Raw genomic sequence first — 26,048 nt, forward strand, 5'->3', positions numbered from 1 at the left:
AGTTGTGCGTGTTGTATAATCTCAACTGTTTAAAAAAAGGGAAAGTGCATAAAATAAAGACTGTCAGTAAACCTGGTTTTATAAAACCCGTAATTGTTCCCAAAATATATTTTCTTCTTTTTTTTTTTTTTCCTTTAATGCTATTGTTTGTGAATACACTGAAAATTCACATGGTTCTTTGTGGAATAAGCATTAAGGTATTCTCACTTTTCTGAGGTTTCAGTTTTAGTTTGGGTTTTTTTTTTTTTTAACCTAAGAATTTGTGACTTTCAGTAGTGATACCAGATCCTTTCCTTAAAAAAGGAGACTTTACACTACGGGCCCAGGGTTCGGAGGGAGCACTGAGGGGGTACTGCACTAGCCCCTGAGACCCCGCTGTCCTTCTGCCCGCAGTCCCGAGCAGCGGCACCAATGGGGTCAGCGTCCCAGCAGACTGCCCGGGAGCCACAGCATCCGCCTCGCCAGACAACCCTGCCCGGAGAAGTCCCTCTGACGAGGCACCAGCGCTTGAGGTCCGTCCGCGACGGGGCGGGGAGGGCTTCGCCGAGCACGTGGACTGCTGGCTGCCCGGAGCAGTGCCCGAGCCGGCCTGTGCTGAGGCGTCTGGATTTGCTCAGAGGTGTCCCTGTGTCCCTGCAGCTGACTGGCCAAGTAGCCAGACTGCCAGGAACTCCATGGCTCTGAGAGAAAGGGGCCATGAGAAGGGCTCTGCACGGAGGGCCGGATTGCCCAGGGCTCGAGTCGCTCCCACCCAGGCAGGGCCTCGGCCTGCTCTCCCTGGAGGGGCGTCTCCCCTCCCTCTTCTGCAGCCGAGCGGCTCAGGGATTTGCATACGTGTGCTACTTCTAGTAGAGGGACTGTGCCTGGGGAGTCAGCTCAGAAATTGCTTGTTTTAAAAAAAAAAAAAAAAGTCCTTCGGGGCCCTGGGATTATATAGGCCAGAAGCATATGTTTTCTTGTAGCGTTGCATAGCAGCTGGAAAATAAGGGGCATTTAACGAAGAGCCTGCGTTTGCAGTCAGCAGAGACAGACTTGAAACCCGAGTAGCAGTCCCGCAGCAGGGCCTCCATACGCAGAGCCAGGTTGCACCTGTGTTTATTCCCGCCCCACCCCTCTCAGCAGATAAGCTGCTGCCTGAGGTCCCGTGCCCCCCACACCCCCACTTAGATATTCAGGCCCAGATGGTGAAATCGATGGTCTACAGTCCAGTTTTCAAATGTCCCTGAGCCCCCACCCTCAAACCACAGTTACTGGAATTGGATAAAGAGTCATTTCCTCAACATCCTGCTTCTCGGAAAGCGGTGGCTGGGGGTCTCCAGGGCAGGAAGTCAGCCGTGCAGCTCTGAGCTGGAGGGAGACCACCTGCCCTGACCTCCACCTGGGTCCCCGGTGACAAGCGTCCCGGCCACCGAGCGCTCTCCCCTCCCTGGAGAGGGCTGGCCCAGCCGGTCCCAGGGGTCCTGCTGGTCCCTCTGCCCAGGGCGCGTGCGGTGGAGACGCGCTGGGCAGATGCAGTCATGCGAGGTGGCTCGTCTTGCTTGTCAGGCTGCTCTGTCCCGTCTTCTCAGCTGTCGTGCTTGCTTGTTCTCACCAGGAGAAGGAGCCCCAGAAGAACGCATCTAACAGTACTTCTGAGGAGGAGGACTGTGGGAAGAGAGAGCAGGCCGCACTGCAGGCGTTTGTGTTTGGGCAGAACCTGCGGGACAGAGTTAAGGTACATAACCAGGGGCTGGTCAAGCTGTTGACCTAGTGAATTGATCTTTTCTCGCCTCCCCAGGATTTTGGGGGTGGGGGGCACCGTTTCTGGGGTGGTCCTATGACTCAGCAGCCAGCAGCTGCTTGCTTTTCATCCCTTCCATGCCCTGGCCGGCTCCTGGCACACAGCCCAGCCACCTGCCCCACCCTGCCCCACACCTGGGGCTCGGCAGTGGCTCCTGGTGGCAGGCTTCCTCATTCTCCCAGGAGTCAGGCCGGGGGGGGGGGGTGCAACTTGGCCCTGAGAACTGATGTTTTTGTAGCAAAAGATCCCATGCTTTCGACATCACCGGAGAGATTTTTATTTCCTTACTGAAGGATTTCTGTGTCTTAGCACTAGCAAGGTGTAGACTGGATCCTTAGTTGCTGGAGGCCTGTCCTGAGCACTGTAGGGTGTTGAGCAGCACCCACCCCCCCCACCTCCCCCCGATGCCAGGAGCACAGCTCTCCCTGTCCCCAGTTGTGACAACTGTAAACGTCCCCGAATGGTGCCAAATGTTCCCCGTGGGACTAAATCACCCCCAGCTGAGAGCCATCACCTTCTCTTTTTCAAGTAGGGCAGGTGGAAAAGATACTGTTTTCTCTCCCACAGGAGGCGTCAGGATCTGTCACCTCCTGGCTGCCCCCAGGTGTGTTGGTCTAGTCTGGATTTGAGTCGGGGGCGGGGAGCATCTGGCAGTGGCAGGGACCTGGGTTCTGGACCCCACGCCCTGACCCTCTGGGAAGACCTTTCCCAGCCATGGGGCCGGAAGGTCTTTCTGTGCTATTTCCAGTAGCTCATCTGGCAAGAAGCTCCTCTGGAAACTTGAGGGGCAGTGTAGTGGTGGTGTCTGGGGACATTCGTGTTTGTCACAACAGGGGGGGTAGGTGCCACTGATATGGAGGAGGCCAGAGATGCTGAGCAACATCCCACGGTGCCCAGGATGGCCCCTCAGGGAACGATCCAGGCCTGGGGACAGTGACACAGAGGGTGAGAACACCTGAAACAAGGAAACAAAAGCCTTCCCTGTGCAGAGAAAGCATCCAGCCATGCCGCATGCTTCATCCTTTGGTGCTCACTGTCCGACAGAAGCACAGATTCCCTGAGAGGCAGAAAACAGGCGTTGATACTGCACAGCTTTAGCAAAATGATGAGTCCTTTGAGGGCTGCTCCCTCCCGGGAGGAGGAAGCAGGAGGTGGGGGCCTGGCCTGGGCCATCAGGCTGAGTCTTCCTCGCTGCCTTGAGATTGGGGCGGGGGCCATGTCTCATAGGGTCTGGAGACGATCGCATCCCAGCTTCTCCATGGAGGGCAGCTTGCGGCCATGGTTTCTTAACCCCTCTGAGCCTCTTCTGCCTAAGAACAAGGGTCTGATCCCCCCCTCAGCGTTCCCCAGAGAATCACATCAGCTAGCACATGACAGAGCTGGCTCAGCAGCATGAAGGACGCCCTCAGGAAACCCTGCTCCTAGTGCGTTTGTAATAAATCCCTTAGAATATGAGATTCGTGAGCCACCTGTGATCTCGCGGTACAGGAGCATTGATGAAAATGCCAACCAGATGCCAGCCTGAGTGTGTTTTTTTTTTAGATAAGATGGAAAACGCTCCCTAGTGCCTTGTGGACTCCCGCACCCCAGGGTACGCACGTGGACAGAGCCCTGCGGTGCAGCATAAGGGTTGTGCAGACAGGCTGAGTGCTAGAGCTCCAGGACCTGCCGTCCTCCGAGCACTGAGCATTTCCTCTCTGCTTCACAGTTAATAAACGAGAACACTGAAGTAGCGGACATGGAGAACACTGGACACCCCAGTTCAGAAACACCAGCCGCGACCAACTACTTCCTTCAGTATATCAGCTCCAGGTGTGCGCCTCGGGCCTGGTGCCAGCCTTGCGTGGGGAGAGCCTTGGCCTCAGAGGGGTCCATAGCCACCCACTGTCCCCTTCTCAGGGCCCAGGGAGGAGGCAGCCCCTGGCCAGGAGCCATCCTGGGCCTTCCTCAGAGAAGAAGCCCAGTCCCCCTCCAGCCCCTCCGCCTCCCCTCTGGGTGCAGATGCTAAGGGGCCGGGATGGGGGGCTTCAGGCACCTGGGGCCACACCCCAGTTCCGTGGGGTTGTCCAGTCTAGCCCTCAGAGTGACCCCTGTCACCCAGACCTCGTGCCCAGAATGCGACCCAGCGGGCTGGTGGCAGCTCAGCAGCCTGTTGTCACCCACAAAGAGCAGTAGGACATGGGCTTCAGCTCCAGGAGGCCTGGCATGAGCAGTGACCTTGCTGCTTGGCTGCCTGGACCCGTCTGCAGAGTGCATCAGATATTTTAAGGTGCATGTTTTGCACTTCAGCATTTCCCAAATTGGGAAGCACGTGCAGCCTGTGATACCTTAAACTGGATGAAGTGTGACAGCCCCAGCAGCCACCGCTGGCCTAGCGCTCACCCAGGCTGTCCTATGTGGTCCCCCCCACAGCCTGGTGGGAGGTGTCGCCTCCTTGGTGTGGGCCAGGGGAGGGGGCCAGAGAGCAGCAGAGACTCACCGCCCCAGCCCACTGCCCAGCGGGTTTCCCTCCTGGACATGGATGGAACACCCCGCACTCGGCCTCTAAGGTGGTGCCCCCTACCTGCAGGCTGAGGGTGAGGGGAAGGCGGGTGTCCGGTGTGTTGGGCGGTGGAAGCTGAGGGTCTGTGTTTGCTGCGCGGTGCAGCCTGGCAGGGGAGGTGTTGGGGCAGGCACCTGTCCCTGGCAAGCCAGGCCCATCCTGCAAGGCCACGTGGGGCCTCGACTGTGCTCTCCACACCAGGTGTCTGGGTCTCACTTACTCAGACCGTGCGCCCATGGCACGTGCAGGCGGCACACCTGCCTGGCGCTGTCCTGTGTGACACCACACACTCATAGCACATCTTCTCTTCAGTTTAGAGAACTCAGCCAACAGCGCCGACGCTGCCAGCAGCAAGTTCGTGTTTGGCCAGAACATGAGCGAGCGTGTGCTGGTGAGTGCCCCACTGGGGACTGGTGTTCCTCGGGGCCGGGAGGCTTTCAGAGCCTCCCCTGGGTCTAGGGCACGTGTAGGGTGTGGCTGCTGCATCGGCTCCTGTGAAAGTAGAACCCTTTGTCTTGCAAGTAAAGTAAGAGAAAGAAGACCCAGCACAGAAGCAGCTCAAACCAGGGCAGCATTGTGGGCACTGGCAGCCCAGGGAGGCCCTCCAGGAGCCAGGGTCACGCTTCCTCTTGGCTAAGAGCGGTGGTGGGGACAGCCATCAGGCCGAAGTCCTTAGCCATGTGCTACTGGGACCACCCTGAGCCACCTCTGGAATCAAGGGGGGCAGCCCCACCCCAACCACAAGGCTGCAGCCAGAATGGGGGCTGGGGGTCTTGGAGGGACCCCTGCAGTGTCCCCTGCACTCCTGACACACCACAGCCAAGGTACGTGGGTGACCTCGGGCCGTCTCCTGGTCCCAGGGGACCCAGCCAGCCCAGGGCAGGCTTCTAGGGTTGCTGACCCGCTCCCTTATTTGTGTTCCTTTTCTTCCCCAATCATACATGGCCCCGCTGGGTCCATGGTAAGTGTGGCTAAGGTGCTGTTTGGGGCCCACCTAATTCTTGCCATCTTGGTCTCCGTGTGTTGCACTCAGGAGCCCCCTACTTCTCTCAAGGGTCAGCACTGTCCTTTTTCAATTTCGATGAAGTAGTCAAAGACCTGCCTCACAGGCCAAGATTACTGGGCAGCCTGAGGTCAGCTGGTGGCACACACCTCCCAGTGATGCCACAGAGGCCCCACGTGGGGCCCCAGGGGCAGCGCATGTATGGCATACAGGGCGATCTGTGAGGACTGAGAGCTGCTTGTTCTGTGAAGGTGTTGAGCAGGGGCCATCTTACGACACTTGAGGAGCGTTGAGTGAGCGTGGAGCTAGGGCTGGGCAGGCCCCAGAAGCTAGGAAGGAGAAGCTGTTGTCAGCAGAGAGAAGTCCTTCACCCAGGCAGGGCCATGCCAGGAGGGGCTTCCTGTTCCGCAGCCACCCGCCCACCGGCACCACCCACACACGCCCTCCTCCCATGTGCCTCCCCTCCCCACAGAGCCCGCCCAAACTAAATGAGGTCAGTTCAGATGCCAACAGAGAAAACACAGCTGCCGAGTCTGGGTCCGAGTCCTCATCCCAGGAGGCCACCCCCGAGAAAGGTATGCCTGCGTCCTCTGGCTTCCGGGAGAGGCACAGAGTGACGGGAGGGGCACAGAGTGATGAGGCTGTCCATGCCCACCCTGCGCTGGAGGGATGGAGGGATGGAGGGACAGGACCACCTGGCCGCAGCGGCAGCAACCACACGTGAACCAGACATCCTCCAGCCATGCTGGTTTTCCAGGAGTGGGGAGGGGACTCATTCATCTTAGACCAGTGAGGCCCATGCTGCTGCCCGGGGACCCGGGGTAGGGTTGAGGTGGTTGTCACCCTGTTCCTCACACCCTGAGGCAGTGGAGGGGAGCTTCTCTCACAGCCCTCTCAGAAGTCTTTCTGACTTCTGTCCTGTCCCAAGTGGGAAATGGGAAATCTGGAGACACGCTGGCCACTCCCAGGTGGTCTCCCTGCAGGTTCCGAGGCAGGGTTACATGGCATGTCCGAGGTCCACTCCGACCCAGGCGTGGTGGCCGGGGGTCACTGGCACCCTTGAGGCCGGACCCACCCCTTTTGGTGTCCTCTGAGGTGCATCCTCCCCCCCACCAAATAAATAGTCAATGTCGTTTAGCTAATAACATTGCAGAGTCCCTGGCCGAGTCGGCTGCGGCCTACACCAAGGCGACGGCGCGGAAGTGTTTGTTGGAGAAGGTGGAAGTCATCACCGGGGAGGAGGCGGAGAGCAACGTGCTGCAGGTGAGGCAGATCAGGGGGCGTCTCAGCCACCTCCCCACAGTTCTGCTGAGAGCTTAGCAGGTGCTTCCCTGCTTCTTGTGTCTCCTTGTATTGGAGCAAAAGGCGCTCTTCGAGACATTCTCAATAGTTCAGGGAATTACGGGCTGTGGTAACGCCTGCTCTCACCACCCAGAACCAGCAGCTGTGCTGCTCTTGTCACAGCGAGGGTGGGTACTGTGCTCGGTCATGAGGGGGAAGTCACCGTGGCCCAGCCATCCTGCGGGCTTGCCCACCCGCCTTCCTCTCCCGGGGCAGTGCGGCCAGTGTGCCCAGCCTCCTTCTGCTCCTCCTCCTCTCGCACGTGCCTGTGTGTATCTGTACACCACTTGTACACAGCATCAGGGAGCTGTTAACAAGGCGGTTTTAGTGGTATTTCTTTACATCGCTCACGGGCGTTTCTTAATCCATCCACGTTGAGAGATAGTGACTTTTAAAGATCTGCAGACTTTTTCTGTAAAGGGCCGCATATGGTCTCTGTTGCTTTTTTTTTCTCATGTGTAACAGTTTCATCGAGGAAAAGTGCATGCTATGAAATTCACTTTTAAAGCATACAGCTCAGTGGTTTTTAGTATATTCACAAGTTGTACAAACGTCACCACTAAGGTAGAACTTTTTAGTCCCCCAAAAAGAAACCTTGTGCCCGTTAACAGCCACTCCCCAGCCCCCGGCAGCCCCTCACCCACTTTCCATCCCTGTGGATGTCCCCTGTTGTGACACTTCTTATGCGTGGAAGGAATCGTGCGCTACGTGGCCTTTTATCTCTGGCTTCTCTCACTGAGCATCATGTTTTCAAGGTTCATCCACATTGTAACGTGTGTCAGTGTTCCACCCCTTTGCATGGCTGTGGTGATGAACCACGTTTGCTGATCCGTTCACCTGTCAGGGGGCACTGGGTTTGCCTCCACCTTGAGGGTGTTGAGAACAGTGCTGCTGCGGACTTTCACCTGCAAGTGTCCGTGTGGAACATGTTCCATTCCTCTTGGGTAGATATTTACGAGTGGAATTTCTGGACCGTGTGGTAACTCCATTTTAACATTTTGAAGAACTGTTTTCCACAGTGGCTGCACCACTTCACATTCCTGTCAGCGAGGTTGAGGGTTCCGATTTCTCCACGCCCTCCTCAGTCCCTGTTACCGTCTGTTGTCTGGTTATAGCCATCTAGTGGGTATGATGTGGTATCTCTTTGTGGTTTTGATTTGCATTTCCTTCAGGATTCTTGCTTTTTTTTTTAATTCTTCTCTAAAGATGTAAAATCCATTCTAGCTTGAGAGCAGGATGAAAACTGGCCAAGGGCCAGGTGTGTCCCCCAGACCATAGCTTGTTGACCCTGGTAGTTTGTGCAGGTTCCCAGGGTCCATCTGCCCAGCCAGGACCCCTGCTCACCCAGAGGCTCGCCTTGTGTTCCAGATCCAGTGTAAGCTGTTTGTCTTTGACAAGACCTCGCAGTCGTGGGTGGAGCGAGGCCGGGGGCTGCTCAGGCTCAACGACATGGCCTCAACCGAGGACGGCACGTTACAGTCCCGACTGGGTGAGCTGCGGCCGGCTCCCGCGGGGGGCCCAGGGCACTGCGGGCCCCTGTGATTCTCCTCCTGCCCAGTGTGCAAGTGGATAAAAGGGTTTCATGGCTTTTTAACTTAGTCTTTGATAATAAATGTGCCAGTTGTTTTGCGGTAGAAAGGAAAAGGAGGAAGTCAGATATCCACTAAAATCCCTGAATCTCTAAGAATTTTCTGGCAGTCCCTTCTTGTCTTGTGGATCTTTTTTAAGAAAGTGGGGGTGAATTTTTCTCTTGCCCTTTCACTTGCTATTTTGTGAGTATATTCCTTTGTCGTTCAATTTTCCTTAAAACGTGGCTGTTTTTGAAAAACTTCTCCATTAATACTCTGTTGACAGTGAATGTACTTAACCATTCCCCTATTGATGGACATTTGGATCATTCCTAATTTTTTGGTCTTGTGAACAGTGGTCCTGGGGCCTCCTATATGTGAACCGTATACCCAGAACTGTGTTTGTTACGGGGGTGCATGTGTCGGGGAGGGTGTTTATATACACACACATTTTAAGAAAATCAAGTGTAGATGTGTGAGATGTATGTGTGTGTTTCTGGTTTTTTTTGGTTTTTTACCCTCCCAAGTTAAAGTTGCCCTCTGGCCTTTACAGAGCAGTTCCTGGCCCAGGCCTAGTTCCCACTGCATCCTTTCAGTAATGTTTTTATGCACTTGGGCTCAGAATCATCCCAAGATTGGAACAGAAATGACAATGGCCCTTCTATTTGGGCTCCGTTCCTTTTCCCCCTGTAGACGTCCCTCGATTTCTTTTTCACTTTTCCTTGCGAGACTGTTGATGCCCACGTGGACGGAGAGCAGTGTCTTGAGCCCCAGCTCTCGGCTCCCCTCCTCAGTCATCAGCCAGTGACCAGCCTTGCTGTGGCTGCGCCCCTTCCCTGGTTGAGACCATCCCAGCCGCGCTTTCCTTTCCCCCCACACAGCCTTCCCTCCAAGCCCCACCCCAGGGGGCAGACTGGGCTTGGGGGCCAGGCTCAGAGGGCTCGGGGGTGAGTGGGAGGAGATCCGGTTGGTTGGAGCCCCGGCTTTGGGTGACAATTGCTAACCCTCTCCAGGTTTGTTCCAGTGGGGAGAGCTGGGCTGGCAGGAAGTCGTGGGGTCACTTGTGTCCATGCGGTTGGCAGGGGTTAGGGCACGGGCAGGGTGACATTGGCCTTGGGCCTGCTGTGGGTAGAACTTGGGGTCTCCCATGCATTTCCAGAGAGGAAAGGTCTGCCCCTGTTTTTCTCCACCATGTACTGCTCTCAGTCTGTCTGCTCCCTCCTGATGGGAGCTCTGAGCAGCAGCTGGCCTCGACCTTTCTCCTGAAAAAAACAACATAGGGCAGAGACTGGGCATTGGCCTGCAGGTGGGGGACAGTCAGAGGGCGTCAGCCTCATGCCGTGCCACCCGTGTGCAGCCCACGCTGTCCCACCTCCATGCAGCGCACCTCCTGCTGCCTCCTGCTCTCCGCCTCCCCAGGGAAGCTGCCCCGACCTGCTGCATGCACTGGGCGTGGCCTCTGGTTCTGGGCCAGGGAGCGGGTGGTGCCAAGGCTGTTGTTCAGCAGACAGGTGGGAGGCTTTCACGGACCTTGGGAGAATCGTGGTAGTTCGCCCTGGGGTGCTGGCTTCCCTTCCAGACCCTGTGTGTCCTCATAGCTGGCTGTGGGCAGTGGTTGGGGGACCAGGGCTGAGCAGCCTTGTCGGTTGCAGTGATGCGGACCCAGGGCAGCCTGCGGCTGATCCTCAACACCAAGCTGTGGGCCCAGATGCAGATAGACAAGGCCAGTGAGAAGAGCATCCGCATCACAGCCATGGACACCGAGGACCAGGGCGTGAAGGTCTTCCTGATCTCGGTGAGCAGCCCCGGCTCAGGCTGCACTGCTGCCAGCCTCTCATGGAAGGGAGCTGCCCAAACAGCCCCCCAGACAAGGGTGGTGCCCCCCTGAACCCCTTCAGAAGGGAGGCTCCACCAGGCAGGACTGAGGGGTGGGTGGCCCTCTGCAGGGGAGCTCCATGGCACAGCACCCTGCAGCCTGCGCTGTGGTGTGGCCAGGGAGAGGAGGGAGCATCTAGGCAGGCCAGTCCCCAAAACAAGTGGGTCGGGCTGGCTCACTGAGGGCTGGCGCAGCCGCAGGCTCTGTGAACCCCTTAGGAAGACAGGCTCAGGGGCTGAGGGAGCTTCGGTTGGTGGTCCCCAGGTTTGGCGAGGAGAGGTCAGGCTGCTTCCCAGTCCCAGCCTGGGGGTTGTGGCGTCCCAGTATGGTGGGGGCGGCGGCCACACTGACCACATCGACCAGAAGGGGGTCTCCCCACGCGGCCTCGTAACCTGGCACTTGCCTCCGCCTCCCCCAGGCCAGCTCCAAGGACACAGGCCAGCTGTACGCGGCCCTGCACCACCGCATCCTGGCCCTGCGCAGCCGTGTGGAGCAGGAGCAGGAGGCCAAGACACCCGCCCCAGAGCCAGGAGCAGCCCCGTCCAACGAGGATGACAGTGACGACGACGACGTCCTGGCCCCATCGGGGGCCACCGGAGGCGGTGAGCCGGGCTGTCCCAGGACTGACCTCTGGGCGTGGGGGGCCTGGCCCCAGGGAATGGGGCTTTGTCCAGGGTGGGGACCTGATGGTGAGGCCACTGCTTCCCACAGGCACTGGCGACGAAGGGGACGGGCAGACAGCCGGGAGCACATAGCGCCGGGAGCCGGCTGCCCGCGAGCCTGCTGCTTTGTCCGTCTGTCCGCCTGCCCACCCGCCCCTCCCGCCGGCAGCGTCGAGGTGCGGGGCTCGGGAACCACACTCCCCGCTGGGTTGGCCACAGTCTGGATCCGCACGTCCCGTTCAGAAGCAGACTCGGGAACTGCCTGAATGTGGTTTGGGACACGAGACCTCATCATATTGATGAGCAAAGCGAAAAAGAACATTTCTTCCCTTCCCCTTTGAATTGAAATGGCACATTAAGACTTGTCACGGCTTCTCACTGGGACTGGGACACCGTGTTCTTCACCCCACCTCCCCATGCCGCCGGCCTCTCCCCGCCGCCGCCTGCCCAGGCCACCGGGTCTGTCCACACGAGTGTAAACACTGGGCCTGCTGGACGTCCTGCTAACTACTACCTTGACCTCCCATCTCCCGCGTTCTGACTGGGGGTTGTACTTGTAGCTCCTTTCCTCCCCTCCCCAGGCTATATATCCGGCTTCCTAGATTAAGGCGGTTCCGCGTTGTGAGCAGCACAGCTCCGCCGTGGGCTGCATCCTCACCCTGCGGCCCCGGCCCTGCGCTGGGGGTGCTCAGAGGGCTGCTCGAGGAGCCAGCCCCCACTTGTTCCCCACCAGGGTTCCTCCAGGCGACGTGGTGGGGTGTTGAGGGGTTGGGCCCCAGGCCTGGAGAGAGCCTATCGAGAAAAGGGTCACTAGCCCCGTCCTCCTGTCCGCCCTGCCCCACATGGGTCACCCATCGTCGGGCACCCAGGTGCAAGCCTGCTTCCTGCTGTTGGCTACTCCTTCCTTCACAGCCTTGGCCATCTCTGCCCCTCAAGACCATGCAGGGCTGGGGGCCTCTGTGACAGGCAGAGGGGGACCCTAGCAGGGCCTTTGAGGAGGGGACGGGGGACTGGTTCCAGACCACAGGCAGAACCCATGCTCACAGCACACACAGGAGCAGGTGCCCTCTGCCCATCCCTACCCAGAGCGTGGCTGAGAGCCAGCCGGGCACCACCCTCCTGGAGAGGCCTGCAGAGGTCTCCGTGCACAGGGCTCTGAGGGTTTGCAGAGGAAGCTGCCCGGCCTCACCCTCAGAGGGTCAGGAAAAGGCCGTCTCCACAGCTGTGCCGCCAACACCCCGGGTTGGCCCCGGTCAGCCCGAGCCCGAGCCCGAGCCAGGGGTAGACACCAAAGGGCCTCCCAGCAGATCCGGTCACACGTCTCTGCTTTAAGCCTTAGCCAACTAGTGACAAGTAAAACCAGATAACGCCCATGTGTTTTGGAACATTTATGTAAGATTGTCATATGAAATGTATTTGGGAACTACATTAAAACTTTTAACTAAAACGCTGGCCTCCTGTGTGCCCCAGGGGCCTCAGGAAGCCGGATGACCTGGCCCAGAACGGCCTCCGCTCCTCCGGGCGCAGTTCCTCCAGCAGCTTGGCCTGCCTGTGGGCTGCGGCCTTTGCCCCACGCTCCACACCCGGGCAGGTGACCGAGCTCAGCTGCCTTCCAAGAGTGGCCACCTCCGTGCAGAGCCTCGCTTCACAGAAGAGCCGTTTGCTTCCCCACCCAGGTGCTGCCTGGCTTCCCGGGGAACCATGGGGGTGGGGCAGGGAGGGGATGCTGGCAGGGTTCACTGAGCAGGGCATCTGGGGTGCGGGGCACCTGTGGCACCTGGTGAGGCCTGGGGTCAGCACAGCGTGGGCAGCGAGGGCCTTCCTCCCTGGGGTCCTGAGCCAGTGACCCATCATTGGGACATTTGTCCCATTAACACCTGGTGGCCAAGCAGCCCTCGGAGACCTAGTCCAGCCAGTTCTGCGGCCTCCCACACTCCCCTCCATCCCCCAGCCGGGGGCTGCTCAGCTCAAACCCCAGGTGAGAGGGTCCCTGGCTCAGGGGTTTTGGTGGGGGGGGTCCTATGCTATGGTGGGGTGAGCTGAGGGGGTGCATGTTGCTCACAGCCGCCAGGCACTGGTCATCATGGCCACGAACTCCTCATCCGTATCCACAGAGGCACTCACGCCGCTGTAGTAGTCCTGGAACTCGGCCAGCGTGACCTGGGGGCAGACAGGCCGTAAGAGGGGACCTGTGGTTTGGGCGGGGGCGGTCCTCCGGGCACCCACCTGCCCATCCTTCTCAGAGGAGTCGAAGTTGTCCAAGAAGCGGCGGAGCACCTCTTCCTCCGTCCACTGCCCACTCCGCACCTTGGGGTGAGCGCGGCCGCCGTACACCCCCCTCAGGTCATCCACCATCACCACGCCATCCCCGCTGCGGTCCAGCTTGGCAAATGCAGCTGTGATGACCGCCTCCCGGGCCTGGGACATGGGGGGCTGGGAAGGGGGGAGTGGTGACCGGGGGTGCAGAGCTCGGGCGGCTGCCAGAGGCTCAGCGCTGCCACAGATAAGCCCACGAGAGCTCGGCACCCCGGGCGGCAGGGTGAAGGGACTTGGCTGTGATCACGCAGCCCAGCCTCACCCGCAGCGCCCGCAGGAACTCCTCCAGGTCCAGCGTCCCGCTGCCATCGCGGTCCCAGCGCCTGCACACACCCTCCGCCTCCGCCGTGTCCAGCGCCAGCCCCAGCTCAGCCAGGCCCCGCTGGAGCTCCCCCGCATCCAGGGATCGGCTCCCATCCCGGTCCAGGCGGCGGAAAAACCTGGGGGGCGGGGGCGCAGTTAGAAAGCAGTCTGTGGGCCTGGGGGGTCAGGAAGGTGTGAGGGGACAGCTCACTTGGCCAAACCCTGGATGCCCGAGGCCCCTCGGGACAGACACTGTGCCCGGAGTTTCTCCATAGTGGCGTCCACAGCATCCATGATCTCTGGGCAGCTGAGTGGGAGAGATCCGGGGGCCTTCTGCTCAGCCAGCCAGGCTATGGGCCGGTGCTGCCAGCCCACCCTGGCCAGCTGCCCCTGCTCACTCACCTGGCCTTTGTCCTGGAGTCCTCCGGATGGCCTCTCTGCCCAACACTGGCACCCAGCAGGACTGTTGCTAAGGGACAGTGCCCTGGAGACTGGGAGGGGCCCCAGCTGTAACACTCTCTGTGCCAGGGCCTCGTGGCCCTAGGCACAGCCCTCTCGCTGGTTTATGGCAGGCCAAGAGGGACAGGGCACTGCTCTTGCTGCTACCTCTGCCCACCCACTGTCCTGCTCACTCACCCCCAGCCCTGCAGTGCCCAGGCCTGGGATAGAGCCAGACCCGGACTAGGAGGGGGGAGGAGGGGGGAGCGGGGGAGGACAGTCATGTCCTAGCCACAGGGAGGAGGGCTGGGCCACAGCCCTGTAGGAACCACTGTCCTGGATGGAGAGAGGCAAGGCCCAATTCCTGTGTGACCTGGGGCAGGTCCCCTCCCCTCTCTGGGCTTCACCAGTTCCCTGCTCTTCACAGGGCAGCAGCCAAAGCTGCTGAGGGATCCGAGTTTAAAGGGCTTGAGGTGGCGCAGGCCCACGTCCAGCAGGAGGTGCTGAGACCAGTGCTGGCTGAGCTGAAACAGCTGGGCCCTCCAGACTCAGCGCTGAGTTGGACAGAGTAATTCCTGGTATTTTTGTCAATATGAGTGTTTTGGTGGTTGGTTTCTAGTTCTCAGAACGTCACTTGGTGGGTGACAAGCAGCAGAGCCAGGGGCTGCGGTCTTGGACAGAGAAGCGGCCCTGACCCCCGACACACATAACCCGAGAGGAACCAAGGCCGCCATCCCAGAGCGCCTGCGATGGGGACTTTGGACATCTTTGCCAACTGAGAGCGCTCCACCAACAGGCAGGATCACAAATGATGTTGGATTTCCCAGGACTTAAAACGTGGGCCCTGTTGGGGGACCCACCACCCAGAGACCCAGAGCTCATCAGAGGCTCTTCAAACTTTGGACTTGGACATGGCACAAAGGCGGTGTCAAAAATTGCTGCTGCAGTCAGAATCCAAGCTGTGGCTCACGTGTGACAGGCACTGTGATTCCAGCCACAGCTGATGCAGCACCATCGTTTTTATGAGAAACTGCAGTGTCTTTCTACTGCAGAAATTCTTGTGGCTTGCTGCAGTCCAAAATTCTTTGGGTAGGCAAAGAAATAGTCCATTGTGTTATTTTTATGAGGATTACAAATGTTAAGATGTAACCACAATAATGATAGCTCTGTTTTGGCATCTCCACATCTTTAAGAGAATCAGAACTTCCACAATAAAAAACTGGAAGTGGCTGGGGCCCTCCCAACCCTGGGGGCCTTTCACTTTACCTCTCCAGGCCTCACTTTCCACAGCTGTAAAATGGGGCAGTGCCTGTGTCCATGGGTGGCTGAGGACACCAGATACACGGTATGCTGGCAAGTAGGGTGCCTTGCACAACCTCCCGGGACTGTAACTCATGTCTTCCCACCCAGCAGGGCCCCAACCTGGACCAGGAACTGCACAGGGACCACCTGCAGCCCCTGCACCAGGAAGAAAGGAACAACCAAGGCCAGGAAATCATTTGGTTTATTCTTGAGCTCAGACAGGCCCCAGCCTGCCTTCCCCTCGTACAGACTGCAACACGCTCCAATCCTTATTCATCCCGAGGAGACATCTGGGCCATTGTTAACCATGCTGAGGGGTCCCTGTTAGACAGCAGGCGGCACCCTCCTCGGGGCCCGGGATCAACGCTGTGCTCTGGGCTCTGAGGGGGCTGTGCCCCACAGCGGTTCCTGGTGGGACAATTCCCTGAGTTCAGGAGACCAGGAGACAGCTGTCCTGGTACCAGGCTGGGCACTTGGGCTGGGCAGAGGGCACAGGGTTCCCTGGTTTGATAAAAGCAAAGTGCCCCAAATGTCTCAGGCCAAGAAGGGCAGAGTAGAGATAAGGAGTTAAAAAATAGATTCTCTAGGGAATGTAAAAAATAAGCCAGTTACTGCTACAAAAGCTGCACTGGCTGGGGTGTGTAGGGGAGGATCTCAGATGTGCTAGGACCCCTGGCTCCCTGCAGGGCCCCTAGACCCATCCTGTTCCCACTGAGGTCCCAGGGTGTGCCAGGTGCTGGTGACAAACAACAAAGTCTCTGTCCTCGTGGAGCTTACAGTCTGATGGTAAGAAGTTAACATAAAGGAAATAAAATGGGGCAGTGGGAGTGGAGTGGGGAAGGATTACTTCAGATAAAGTGATCAGGGGGAAGGCCTCAGAGGTGACATTTGAGCAAAGACCTGAGTAACCAGGAGCCAGTCATGTGACATCTGGGGCCAAGCATTCTTGGAGGAGAGAACAGCCTGTGTAAAGGCCCTGAGGCAGGACGCTATCAGAGAAAGCTTTACAGGATGCCCAAAGTTTGCCTGGGCAGCAAAGCCAGCATCTCAACGTATCCCGTGTGCACACTCTTCCCTGGACTGAGGGAAGGACAGAATTAGGGGAAAAAATACCTAGAATTTAAAGTTTGTCTTCATACAACCTGAAAAATGTCCTGAGGCTTGAGAGTTCCAATTCTGGGCTGGGATGAAGAGCTAGAAAAAGATTTAGGATGGGGAGAGCTTCAGAAGGAACAAAACTCAAGGCAACAGGGGGCGAGGGAGAAAACCTCAAATGGTGTGGAACTTGATGCCATCTGCCTCCACTGGAGAAAGGTCGCAGACAGATGCTTCAGCAGCCAGACATCTGGCCCTAAGAGATAAGGGGGCCAAGAAACTCACACTCTGCCTAAAGAGGGTGCCCTGGACTCTGATCCAGGCAGGCACAGTCCAGTCTGAAGCCAGAAATCCAGATTTTTGCTTAAGTGCTGCCAGTTTTTCAACAAGAGTGATTGATTCAAAGTTTAGGTTTTTAAAAAAAAAAAAAAACTTCTGTCCGGGCTAAACATCCACATTTGGCCCACAGGCCACTCATTTGAAACCTGTGACTTTATAGCAGGCTCTGGTGCCTGGACAGGATTATGGCTCTGTCACCAGGTCCTCTCTGGGATACTGGTGACACCCAAGGATGCCCATGGTAGTGGAAAAAGTCCCCATCACGGCCCTCTTTCTCCATTCTGGAATCTGCTCTGGGACTCACACAGTGGTCCCAAACACCGCAGGCTGGAGGTGGTCCCTGTCCTCTTCCTCCCCAGTACTGTTGGCAAGGGGTGAGCTGGGCCCACCAGGGAGTGGGTGGCCAGGGTCACTGGCTGGCAAAGGCCCCAGGCGCTCGGCCTCAGCCAGGGAAGCCAGCAGCCCAGCCAAGGGTGGCCGGCGGCGGCAGATGTCCTGCAGGAGCTCAGCCCGGGGCTGCAGCTGCCCAATGAGCTTGTCCCTCTGGCGCACAGCTGCCTGCAGGCTCTGGACAGCAGCCTCGGAGGTCAGCAGCTGCTCCTGGAGAGCCGCAATCTCACTGGCAGGAAGGCAAGATGGGGCAGTTAGAACCAGAGGTCCTCTTCCCCCTGCCCCCAACCTCCATCCCTGTCAGGATAAAGCACCCCTCCCCTTGCTGTGGACCTAATGTCTGTGTCCTCGCTTTCCCAGATTCATGTGTTAAATCCCTACCCCTTCGATGTCGTAGTATTTGGAGATGGGGCCTTGAGAGGTAGGTAAAGTTTAGATGATGTCATGAGGGTTTCCTTATAAGAGACACCAGAGAGCCTGCTCTCTCTGTGCCATGTGAGGACACAGAAGATGACCATCTGCAAGCCAGGAAGAGGACCCTTCCCAAGAGCTGAGTCCATCAGCACCTTGATCCTGGACTTCCCAGCCTCCAAAACTGTGAGAAATAATTTGCTGCTGTTTAAGTCCCCAGTCTGCGGTATTCTATAACGACAACCTCAGTCGACTAACACACTCCCTCATCCATCCCTCTAGCTCTTCCTGCAGTTCCCTTTCCCCCCTACATCCTTTCCTGTTGTTCACCTTAGACAGCGCTTCCTCCAGGAAGCCTTCCCCAGGCCCCCTCAGAGTCGTGTGGCCCTCCATCAGAACCCCGATCACCCCAGACTGTAAGTGCCTAGCAATGTGTCTGCCTGAGGGCAGGGCTGCATAGGTCTTACAGATGTGCCCTAATACCGAGCACAGTGCATGGCACATAGTAGGTGCTCAGTGAAGATGTAATGAATCCAACAAGCTCTGAATTACTTCCCACCCAATCCTTAGCGCCTCCTTCCTCCCTAGGTACTTGTCTCATCTCTTTCAACCCTCATCTAGAGGGACTCTTCAAAACTGCTGATATGATCCCATCCTCCCCTCCTCAAGAACCTGCCATGGCTCCAATAGCAGGTGGTTGGTGGGGTCCCTGCATCACTCAGGACCAGCTGATTTTGCCTAGTGATAAAAATGGCCCCTGTTTAAGTTAGATATCCACGTTTGTGTGACAACTCTCAACTTTACATACTGATGACTAATTCAAGTATTGTGTTTGTTTTTTCAATCCCACCAATAGTACAGCTCCACGCGAATGCACACGGTTTCCCCTGCCGGTCCTCCTTTCCAATCTCGGCTCCATCTCTGCCCACCTCCTCCGAGAAGTCAACTTGGCCGGCCCCGAGCCTCACCGGTCCTTGGCGCGGCCCAGCTCGTCCAGGGCGGCACGCAGCTGCTGGTCGTGGCGGGCCAGGCGCTCCGCCTGGGCGCGCACCGTGCGCTCCGCCGCGTCCAGTCGCGCCTCCAGCTCCGCCGCGCGCCGGTGCACTGCCGCCAGGTGTGCGTTCGCCTCGCGGATCTGCAGGGGCGGCGGCGCTGACATGGCCCCAGCCGCAGTCCAGGCCTGGCCACGCCCACGGGAGGCCAGGAACCATCCTCAACCACGCCCCCTGAATCAGGCTCTGCCCCCAGGACTAGGTCGCGCCTTCCTCAAACCCAAACACCCTCACTGGTTCTGGCAACTCGAAACACCGCCCCTGAGCCCGGCCTAATTCCAAGATTGGCCAAGGTCTTGACAAGCCACGCCCCAGATTGGCCTGGTCCTCTGGTGGCGCCCCAGTTCAGGCTCTGGCAACAGGAGTGGTCACTCCTTTGAGACAGGCCCCGCCCTACTCAGAAGCTAACGCGCCCTGTTGGTCAGAGCCCACAAGCCTGACCAAGGCCCCCGGAACCGGCTGCGCTTCTCGCCATTGGCCACATCCACGCCTCTCAGACAATTATACAACTCCGGATTGGTCAAATTCCCCTTCAGATTATGTTTCGGGTCTGGCCACACCCCAAGCGTAGAGCATTCTCCATCCCTCCCAGGGGTTGGACTAGCCACAAACTGGGCACAGACTACGTGCCGCTAAGAATCCTAGCACTGGGATTGGACGCTTTCGCGTCAAGCCCTTGAGCCTGGCCACGCCCCTAAATAGTCACACGCTGTTCAGACTGCCGTTTAAGACGGGCCGTAGGGCGTGACCACGCTTCCCCACAGATTCTGGTGCTGGGAGTGGCCGCATTCCCCATGTCCCGCCCCATAACGACGTCTCGCTCCTATCACTTGGGCGCGCTCTCGTACAATCTCGTGCCTGTGGATTGGCCTAGTATCTCTGATAGTCCCGCCCCTACTTAGGCCCTACCTCTGGGACTCAAACCATTCCTGATCCAAGACTTTCTGAACTGGAACTAGCGACACCTGTCTTTACTGATCCTGTTTGTACTCAGTTTTCCCCTCCAGAAGTCGGCCAGGGGTGCACGCGCTCTTCCTTTGTGCCAGCCGAACCCAGAGCCTGAGCGAAAGCCGTGTCCACATCCGCGGCGCCCAATAAAGTTGCTCGCTTGTTGCCGGCCCGCCCGCTCGGGAGGCTGCGCGCGCCGCCCAGGAAGTCTCGCGAGAGCGAGCGGCATCTGCCCTTGGGCTTTGGGAGCCGGCGGGTCTTGCTGTGCGGGACTTGGGGTGCGCGGTCATGCGTAAGACGATTCTTCACCAGTACTTGGACATCCCCGAAGGCACCGAGTGCCACCGCAAGGCCTACGCCAGCACCAGTATCGGTGGTGCCGCTGGTGAGCGCCGGCCGGGTTCAGAGGGCTGAGGGCGCCAGGAGGTCGCCGGGTCACTGGGGGCTGCACGGGGACGTCCCGGAGGGGCTGCGGATCTTGCAGGGTGGCATATGGTTGTCGTCGGAGTGTCTGGGGCGGCCTTGGGATGCTGGGGGGCTCTTGTGCAAGATAAGCTTTGTAGGGATGACGGACTAACTCAGAAGGCGCAGAGAGATCATGGGGTCCCTGGGAGCTGTCCGAGGGGGTCCCATGGGGCTGAGAATCTCGTGGAGTGATACGTGGTCGTCGTCGGGGTGTCTGGGGAGACCACGGGGAACTCTTGTGAGAGATAGACGTGGGGGGGGGGGTCTGGCTGGTTGGGGGATGGGCACTGGGAGGTCGTCGTCCATGTGACAAGGTGGTCAATGAGGTCATCAAAATCTCTGGGTGCTGGGATGTGGAGCTTATCATTGAAGCACTCACCAGGCTCTGGGGAAGTGGTTGAGTAGGACAAGGCCATTATTGAGGTCACAGGAGCTGGAAGATTCTGAGATTTCCCAACTGGGTGACTTGAGATTATTTGGAAGGATTATGGGTTATTTTTGAGGTGTCTGAGGGGAGACATTTGAGAAGGTGTTGGAGTAGGGTGAAGTCTTCTTAGGGTCCAGGAGAGCTGGGTGGTCAGAGACATCTGAAGCTTTTACTGGGGCCACCAGAGGGGTGGTAGGAGTGCTGAGGAAACGATAGGTGAAGTGGGTCAGTAGCTACTATAAGGGTAGCCTTGAAGGGTGTGTGGGGACCCACAGCCCTGGCATTCTCCTGCAGGGGAGACCCCAAGGTCTCGCCTCTTCCAGGCTCCTTTCCAGTCTCAGCCTGAGGCGTAGATATGATGGTTTCAGCCATCTCTGTGTCTCCAGCTCCTGAAGCAGGGCCTGGCAGAAGTTGAGTCTACACTGGGCAGCATTTGCATTCAGGTAGACCTAATCATCCCTGTCATTTTCTGCATCTTTAGTGAGATCCAGGATTACCATCTCTATTTCTCAGAGGCAGAAACAAAATTAGGGAGGTGTATTCACTCCCCCGGGGCCTTTTGGAGCCAGGGCTGCAAATCCAGGCCTGCTAATCTGCTCCTGGGGGTTACTGGGGCAAGAAATGTGCCTCCTGGGTCCATATGAAGGGTCTTAAGGGGCAAGCTGAAGGGGGAGTCCCAGGGGATGGGTTATGTGCAATCTGCTGGAATAACATTTTGTTAGGATGGTCAGGGGCACTTCTCTGGGGGCACTTCAAGAGCCCTGGAGGGCTGGGCAGCGTGTGTGGAGAGGTCACTGTCGGAGTATGTCATTCTGGTGGATTCGTACTGTGGGACGCTGACATTGGGGAGCGCCCCACAGGACTTGATGGGGGGTCCTGGTGGCATCTCAGGGGAGATTAAAGCAGGAGGACATCACCTGAGAGGCGTTTGGGGCCTGCAGGGAGATTTGGAGTAGTGAAGGGTTTAGGGGATGTCGAAACTGAGAAGGACATAAGGCTGGCATTTGTGAGAGGGAGTACACGTGCACACTCACAGATGCACACCCCGTTGAGGGGCCACTAAGGAAGACAGCGCGTCCCAGGAGTGGCGTACTGCCGAGTGAAGGAGGAGTCTCTAGGTGGGGGCTCATTGGAGGGTGTTTGAGCAGATGTGGGTGGGAACCTTGGACAGAGGTGCTGTGTCGGGCAGTCGTGGAGAGACTCAAATTTGGGGGTGGTCACTGGCTTCCGTGAGCCCGGCTGTGCCCCAGGGGTCTTTAAGTGTGTTGCTCACTTTCCCCACCAGCATTTTCTCACCAGCCAGCTCTACTCAACTTACCAGACCTGGTTTAAACGTACTCCTGGATCCTCCCCTCCCTGCCCCTCCTCCCTCCCCTGCCTCCCCTGGTCCTCACCCCAGAGAACTCCCCTGAGATGATGAGCCCAGCACATAGTAACTAGAATGAATGAGTGCCTTTGAATAAATGAATCAGTGAATGTGGGCACACAGTTACTGTTTGTGAATGAATGAACGCACACTGTGTCTGCAGGTCACTTCAGGAAGCCAATGGGGAGCCAGGAGCAAGTGGAGAGGCTGGGGGGATTCTTCTCAGGGGGTGATGGGGGCCTGTTTGAGACCCTCATTTGAGGGAGGCTGTGGCGTCAGAGGTGTCAGGTGGGCTCCTGGAGCAGAGGTGGGCATCACTTACTGAATGGTTGCTGGAGGAGAGCTGGGGGTTGGGGGGGACAGTCCTGGACCCAGAGATAATCCGGGGCTTCCAGGTCATCCACTCCCAGTTAGAGGACTTGTGAGGGGATGTGGGATGGTGGCGGCCCTCTCTCTGTCCAGCGTGGCCTGCGAACCGAGCGTCCCTTGGCCAGGACAGCAGGCGTGTGTGGGCAAGGTGGATGAGGTTCCCCCAGGGCTTGCTGCGTGACTGGGCTCAGGGACCACTGCTGAGTCTTGTCAGTGGCTCCCTCGTTCCTGGCCCAGCTCTGGAGATCACGCCTCACCAGGTCCAGGCGGGACAGGAAGCCCCTTCTACTTAAGTCTCTTTACAAGCTGGGTGGGGGCACGTGTGAGAGATTGAGGATGGGAGCTTGCTGGGCGCGGGAGGCAGGGAGCCCCAGAGCAGACTCCAGCCCACTACGCTCTTCCCAGCCTTCAGCCCCTCTGAGGGTGAGCAGGGACCCTAGGGCTCATCGTGGGATTGGGAGAAATGAGGTCTGCGGGGTTCCCAGATGGGCACCTTGCCCATGGGAGCCGTCCGTGTATGTGGCTCCTTCCCCCTCATCCCTGGGCCTCAGTTTCCCCATCTGTGAAGTGGTGAGGGCTATCTTGGCCGTCCTCAGGGTTGCTCTGAAGATGAACCCCAGCCAAGGCTGGGGGGACACTGCTCAGCTGGGAAGGTCATCTGGGGGCCTGCAGGCAATAGAAGATAGAGTCTTGGGGACTGGGTGGGCCCTGCGTCCCTGGGCACCACTGAAGGGTAGCACTTGGCCTTTGGATCAGACCCACCTGGCTTCCAGGCTGCTCTGCCGGTGACGTTGGGCAAGTCGCTCTGCATGTCTGAGGGCCCCTCCCCTCCCGCCAAGTGATAGATAAGAGGAGACTGAGCCCCCTGGGCCCTGAGGGGGTGGATGGGGTGGTGGGAGCCCTAGCCGCCTGGCAGATGGCAGTTCTGTTTTGTCTGGGATGGGCTAGTCCCAGGGTCTCTGCTGGCAACTGGGCCACACTGGGGGTCTGTAAGGAGGGGAGTGGTTGTCTGCCCTGAGCAGAGTCAGCTGGCGGATGGAGAGCCCTGTGTTGGACTGTCCTGGTGGCAAAGAACCAGCCAAGTGGGTTTGGTCTACCTGTCCACCAAGGAGGGTCTCGTTGGGGAAGCCGCCCGAGGGTGCCCCAGCCTCTCCCCAAACCCACACACTGGCCCAGGTCAGCGTTCACTCAGGATGCCCCTGGGCAGAACATTGGTCCTTGCCACCCGCCCGGCACTTGGCTCCAGGTACCGCCTCCTCGACCAGAGCCCCTCACGCATAAAAGCCAACATCAGGGGCAGGGCAGCCAGGGCGACAGCAGAGTCAGAAAAGCTGACCAGGGTGGCCAGCCAAGCCAGCCAGGTGTGAGGGACGAGCCCAGGCTGAGCTGCCCACCCAGAGAGGGCCCAGCCGCCATGAGGGGGAGGCATTGGCAGCCCCGGGAGCCAGCCTTTGCCAAGGAGCCCTGGGCCCCACGGGAGAATGGAGCCTTTGATGGGAGGGGGACCAGATTGCCAGCCCAGCCGCCAAGGCCCCAGGCTCATCCTTGTGTCTGCCATGTGCTGGGCTGCTGCCCGGCGGAGGGCCGGCGATGGTGACGCAGGCAGTGTTCTGCAGGAGCTAGCATCGGTCAGGCCTGGTGGCTTGGGGTGAGGGTGAGGGCTCAGGCCTTGGAGCAGAAGAGCCAGGTTCGAGTCCCAGCTCAGCAGCTGTGGGACCCTGGGTGAGCCCTGTAACAGCCCCTCCCTGGCCAAGGGGTGGTGCTGGGAGCTGCCATGGTGGGTGCCGTGGGGACGAAGGGAGCTGGCATGTAGGATGGCAGAGGAGCCTCCCGCTGCTGGGCTGCTGCTGGAGGCCCAGGTCTGACCCCCTTGACCCCTCTTGTCCTGTAGGCCTGATGGTCTCTGCCTACAGCATCGCACTCTGGCCCCCGGGCTCCTTCCTGGAGGGAGTGGCGAGGACAGGACAGCACACATTCACCGCAGGTGAGCGGGCCTGCGGGCCTCTTGGCTTCTTGGGGGTCCTCCTGGCACCAATCTGGTCGTCACGCCCCTCTGGGCCCCTGACTCGGACTCTTCTGCCCCTGCAGCCGCCATCGGTGCCATATTCGGCCTCACCTCCTGCATCAGCGCCCAGGTCCGAGAGAAGCCCGATGACCCTCTGAACTACTTCATTGGAGGCTGCGCCGGAGGCTTGACCCTGGGAGCGCGCAGTGAGTGAACCCCCACCCCTGACTCTGCTGACCCTCCTCCCTCTCCATTCTCTCCCAGACTGGGGACCAGGAGGGGCCAGGTGTGCAGAATGCTCACCCCAGCAGAGGGGAGGACAGTCGTCCTGAAAGCTCCCAGTGCTTTTGAACCTCGGCCCCCAGCAGGTTTGACAGTAATAACAGCCGCCATCTAAGCACCTCCTGCGCACCCGTGGCTCCATGACACTCAGCGTGGCCCCCAGGGTTGTGCACGACCTGCCCCGTCCTCTCCTTGCCTTCGCTTCCTCCCTCTGTCCTCCTCGCTCACTCCATTCCAGCCACACGGCCTCCTCGCTGTTCCTCCAACATGCCAGGGCCTTTGCACGAGCTGTGTCCCTGCCTGAACGCCCTCCCCGCGACGTCAGCACAGCTCCCTCTCCCCCTCCTGACCCTCCGATGTGCAGTCTGCCCTCACTTCTGATCTCTCTGTCTGCTGCGCCTTGTCAGAGAACACGAGGTCACTGCCTGTCTCCGCCACCAGCCCCTGAGCACAGGGATGGCGGTGCTAGTTGACTGACTGCGCAGCCTGTTGGGGAGCTACTCCCACCACCCCCACTTTACAAGTGCAGGGACTGAGGCTCAGCGGGGATCAGGTGGTCCCGGGTCACCCAGGAACCAGCGGAAGGATGCCACCCTGACGGGAGGCAGGGCGGGGCCCCCAGGCCAGCCTGGCACAACGGAGCCACAGGGAATAGGAAGCAGACACCGCTCTTGCCGCCTCCCACAGCCTCGGGCCGCGGCGGGAGGAAAGGAGGCCATGCAGATAAACCACTGCGGCCCCTGGGAGGGCCCCGAGGAAGAAGGCTCGCGCTGTCCTGGCCTTTGCTCCGAGACCTGGGCTGAGGTCTGGGTTTGGCGCATGCCTCTGCGTCTGCGGTGGGGTGTGAGCCCCGCACCCAGGAGGCAGCACCCCCACACCCCCTGCTCTCCTCAGCGGGCATCCTGTGCTCTTTGCTTTGCTTCATGGCCCACAGGGCAGACCCGGGCTGGGACCCACCACATGTCACCCGTGACCCCTGCTCCTGGACCCAACAGCCTGCCTCCGTCTCCACACACATCTTCAGTTGGAGGGTCCAGGGACTCAGTCCCCGGGGAGTCCGTCGTGCCAGCCGCCCACTCTTTGAGGGAGGGCCGTCCTCTGAGGGTCACAGCCCGGCTCCCGGGACGGGCATGGGCAAGCCCCACCACGTACCTGATGCCACCTCTCCCGCTCTCGCAGCCCACAGCTTCGGGATTGGAGCCGCCAGCTGCGCGTACATGGGCATCATGGCTGCCCTGGTCAAGATGGGCCAGCTGGAGGGCTGGAAGGTGTTCGCAGAGCCCAAGGTGTGAGCCCCGCTGCCTCCCCAGGACATTGGGCAGGTTGAAGTTCGTCTGAAAATAAATTCTGTGTCTGTCTGTGTGAGTCTTCCTCCCCTTCCCCTCCTTCTCCAGGGCGAAGCCCTGCCAGAGAGGGCTGGGGTTCAGGCCGGCACCAGGAAGGCTCGGGCAGACGACGACGGGAGAGGGAGATAAGGCATCTGGGTCTGTGCCCTACAGGGCCGGTGGCGCCAGCCGGGCATCAGGCAGGGGTCGCCGGGCGGCAGCCACTTCCCTTGGCGGGCAGGAGCCTGCAGGTGGCCGGCCGGTTGTCCGGGAAGCTGGGCCCCATGACCCGCAGCCCTTCCTGCAGCCCCCGTGCAGGTCACAGGCCGGCCCCTCTCTGGGCCTCCCCCCAAAGCCAACAGCATGTGGGAAACATGCCCAGGCCCCACACACGGCTCACTTCCAAATTCCTGGGCGTTGGAGCGGAGAGGCACGGATGGCCT

General features: G+C 59.1%; 4 protein-coding genes across 24 annotated transcripts in view; 2 read left to right on the forward strand and 2 right to left on the reverse strand.

Annotated features, from left to right (window-relative positions):
• Positions 1–15,094, forward strand: part of RANBP3 (RAN binding protein 3) — a 53,587-nt gene extending 38,493 nt beyond the window's left edge. For 9 of the 21 annotated variants that reach the window (XM_074350982.1, XM_074350993.1, XM_074350994.1 and 6 more), the window contains 11 exons: positions 394–512; positions 1,595–1,714; positions 3,489–3,592; positions 4,635–4,713; positions 5,798–5,900; positions 6,464–6,588; positions 8,035–8,155; positions 9,887–10,029; positions 10,529–10,712; positions 10,822–10,948; positions 12,243–15,094. In XM_074350982.1, the coding sequence (XP_074207083.1) occupies positions 394–512; positions 1,595–1,714; positions 3,489–3,592; positions 4,635–4,713; positions 5,798–5,900; positions 6,464–6,588; positions 8,035–8,155; positions 9,887–10,029; positions 10,529–10,712; positions 10,822–10,865 (1,142 nt within the window). In that variant the 3' untranslated portion in view covers positions 10,866–10,948; positions 12,243–15,094. Of the gene's footprint in view, positions 1–393; positions 513–1,594; positions 1,715–3,488; positions 3,593–4,634; positions 4,714–5,797; positions 5,901–6,463; positions 6,589–8,034; positions 8,156–9,886; positions 10,030–10,528; positions 10,713–10,821; positions 12,220–12,242 lie in introns of those variants that run through there. The other 12 variants (XM_074350992.1, XM_074350995.1, XM_074351000.1 and 9 more) reach the window with 10 other exon arrangements.
• On the reverse strand, positions 12,148–13,829 carry CAPS (calcyphosine). Its single transcript, XM_074351004.1, has 5 exons — positions 13,794–13,829; positions 13,603–13,698; positions 13,351–13,528; positions 12,999–13,205; positions 12,148–12,932 (listed from the first exon to the last, which is right to left on the reverse strand). The coding sequence occupies exons 2-5, from the start codon at positions 13,683–13,685 to the stop codon at positions 12,831–12,833; spliced, it is 570 nt and encodes a 189-aa protein (XP_074207105.1). The 5' UTR covers positions 13,686–13,698; positions 13,794–13,829; the 3' UTR covers positions 12,148–12,830.
• Positions 15,095–15,315: 221 nt separating the features above from the next.
• Positions 15,316–18,694, reverse strand: VMAC (vimentin type intermediate filament associated coiled-coil protein). The gene is made up of 2 exons (XM_074351005.1): positions 18,335–18,694; positions 15,316–17,184 (listed from the first exon to the last, which is right to left on the reverse strand). Exons 1-2 carry the CDS (start codon positions 18,523–18,525, stop codon positions 16,866–16,868), a joined length of 510 nt encoding a protein of 169 aa, XP_074207106.1. The 5' UTR covers positions 18,526–18,694; the 3' UTR covers positions 15,316–16,865.
• Positions 18,695–19,538: 844 nt separating this feature from the next.
• On the forward strand, positions 19,539–25,638 carry NDUFA11 (NADH:ubiquinone oxidoreductase subunit A11). The gene is made up of 4 exons (XM_010966758.3): positions 19,539–19,751; positions 23,885–23,977; positions 24,082–24,204; positions 25,460–25,638. The coding sequence occupies exons 1-4, from the start codon at positions 19,655–19,657 to the stop codon at positions 25,570–25,572; spliced, it is 426 nt and encodes a 141-aa protein (XP_010965060.1). The 5' UTR covers positions 19,539–19,654; the 3' UTR covers positions 25,573–25,638.
• The last annotated feature ends 410 nt before the right edge of the window (positions 25,639–26,048 follow it).

This window comes from Camelus bactrianus, chromosome 22, assembly GCF_048773025.1.
Source record: "Camelus bactrianus isolate YW-2024 breed Bactrian camel chromosome 22, ASM4877302v1, whole genome shotgun sequence".
Classification (NCBI taxonomy): Eukaryota; Metazoa; Chordata; class Mammalia; order Artiodactyla; family Camelidae; genus Camelus; species Camelus bactrianus.

Excerpts from the sequence above, each read along its gene's own strand:
- CAPS (XM_074351004.1), bottom strand. The coding sequence starts at position 13,685 with ATGGATGCTGTGGACGCCACTATGGAGAAACTCCGGGCACAGTGTCTG. Across the intron at positions 13,529-13,602 it reads GGCATCCAGGGTTTGGCCAA|GTTTTTCCGCCGCCTGGACC; the intron begins GTGAGCTGTCCC and ends CCCGCCCCCCAG. Across the intron at positions 13,206-13,350 it reads AGTTCCTGCGGGCGCTGCGG|CCCCCCATGTCCCAGGCCCG; the intron begins GTGAGGCTGGGC and ends CCCCCTTCCCAG.
- VMAC (XM_074351005.1), bottom strand. The coding sequence starts at position 18,525 with ATGTCAGCGCCGCCGCCCCTGCAGATCCGCGAGGCGAACGCACACCTG. Across the intron at positions 17,185-18,334 it reads CTGGGCCGCGCCAAGGACCG|TGAGATTGCGGCTCTCCAGG; the intron begins GTGAGGCTCGGG and ends CCTTCCTGCCAG.
- NDUFA11 (XM_010966758.3), top strand. The coding sequence starts at position 19,655 with ATGCGTAAGACGATTCTTCACCAGTACTTGGACATCCCCGAAGGCACC. Across the intron at positions 19,752-23,884 it reads CAGTATCGGTGGTGCCGCTG|GCCTGATGGTCTCTGCCTAC; the intron begins GTGAGCGCCGGC and ends CTTGTCCTGTAG. Across the intron at positions 24,205-25,459 it reads CTTGACCCTGGGAGCGCGCA|CCCACAGCTTCGGGATTGGA; the intron begins GTGAGTGAACCC and ends CCGCTCTCGCAG.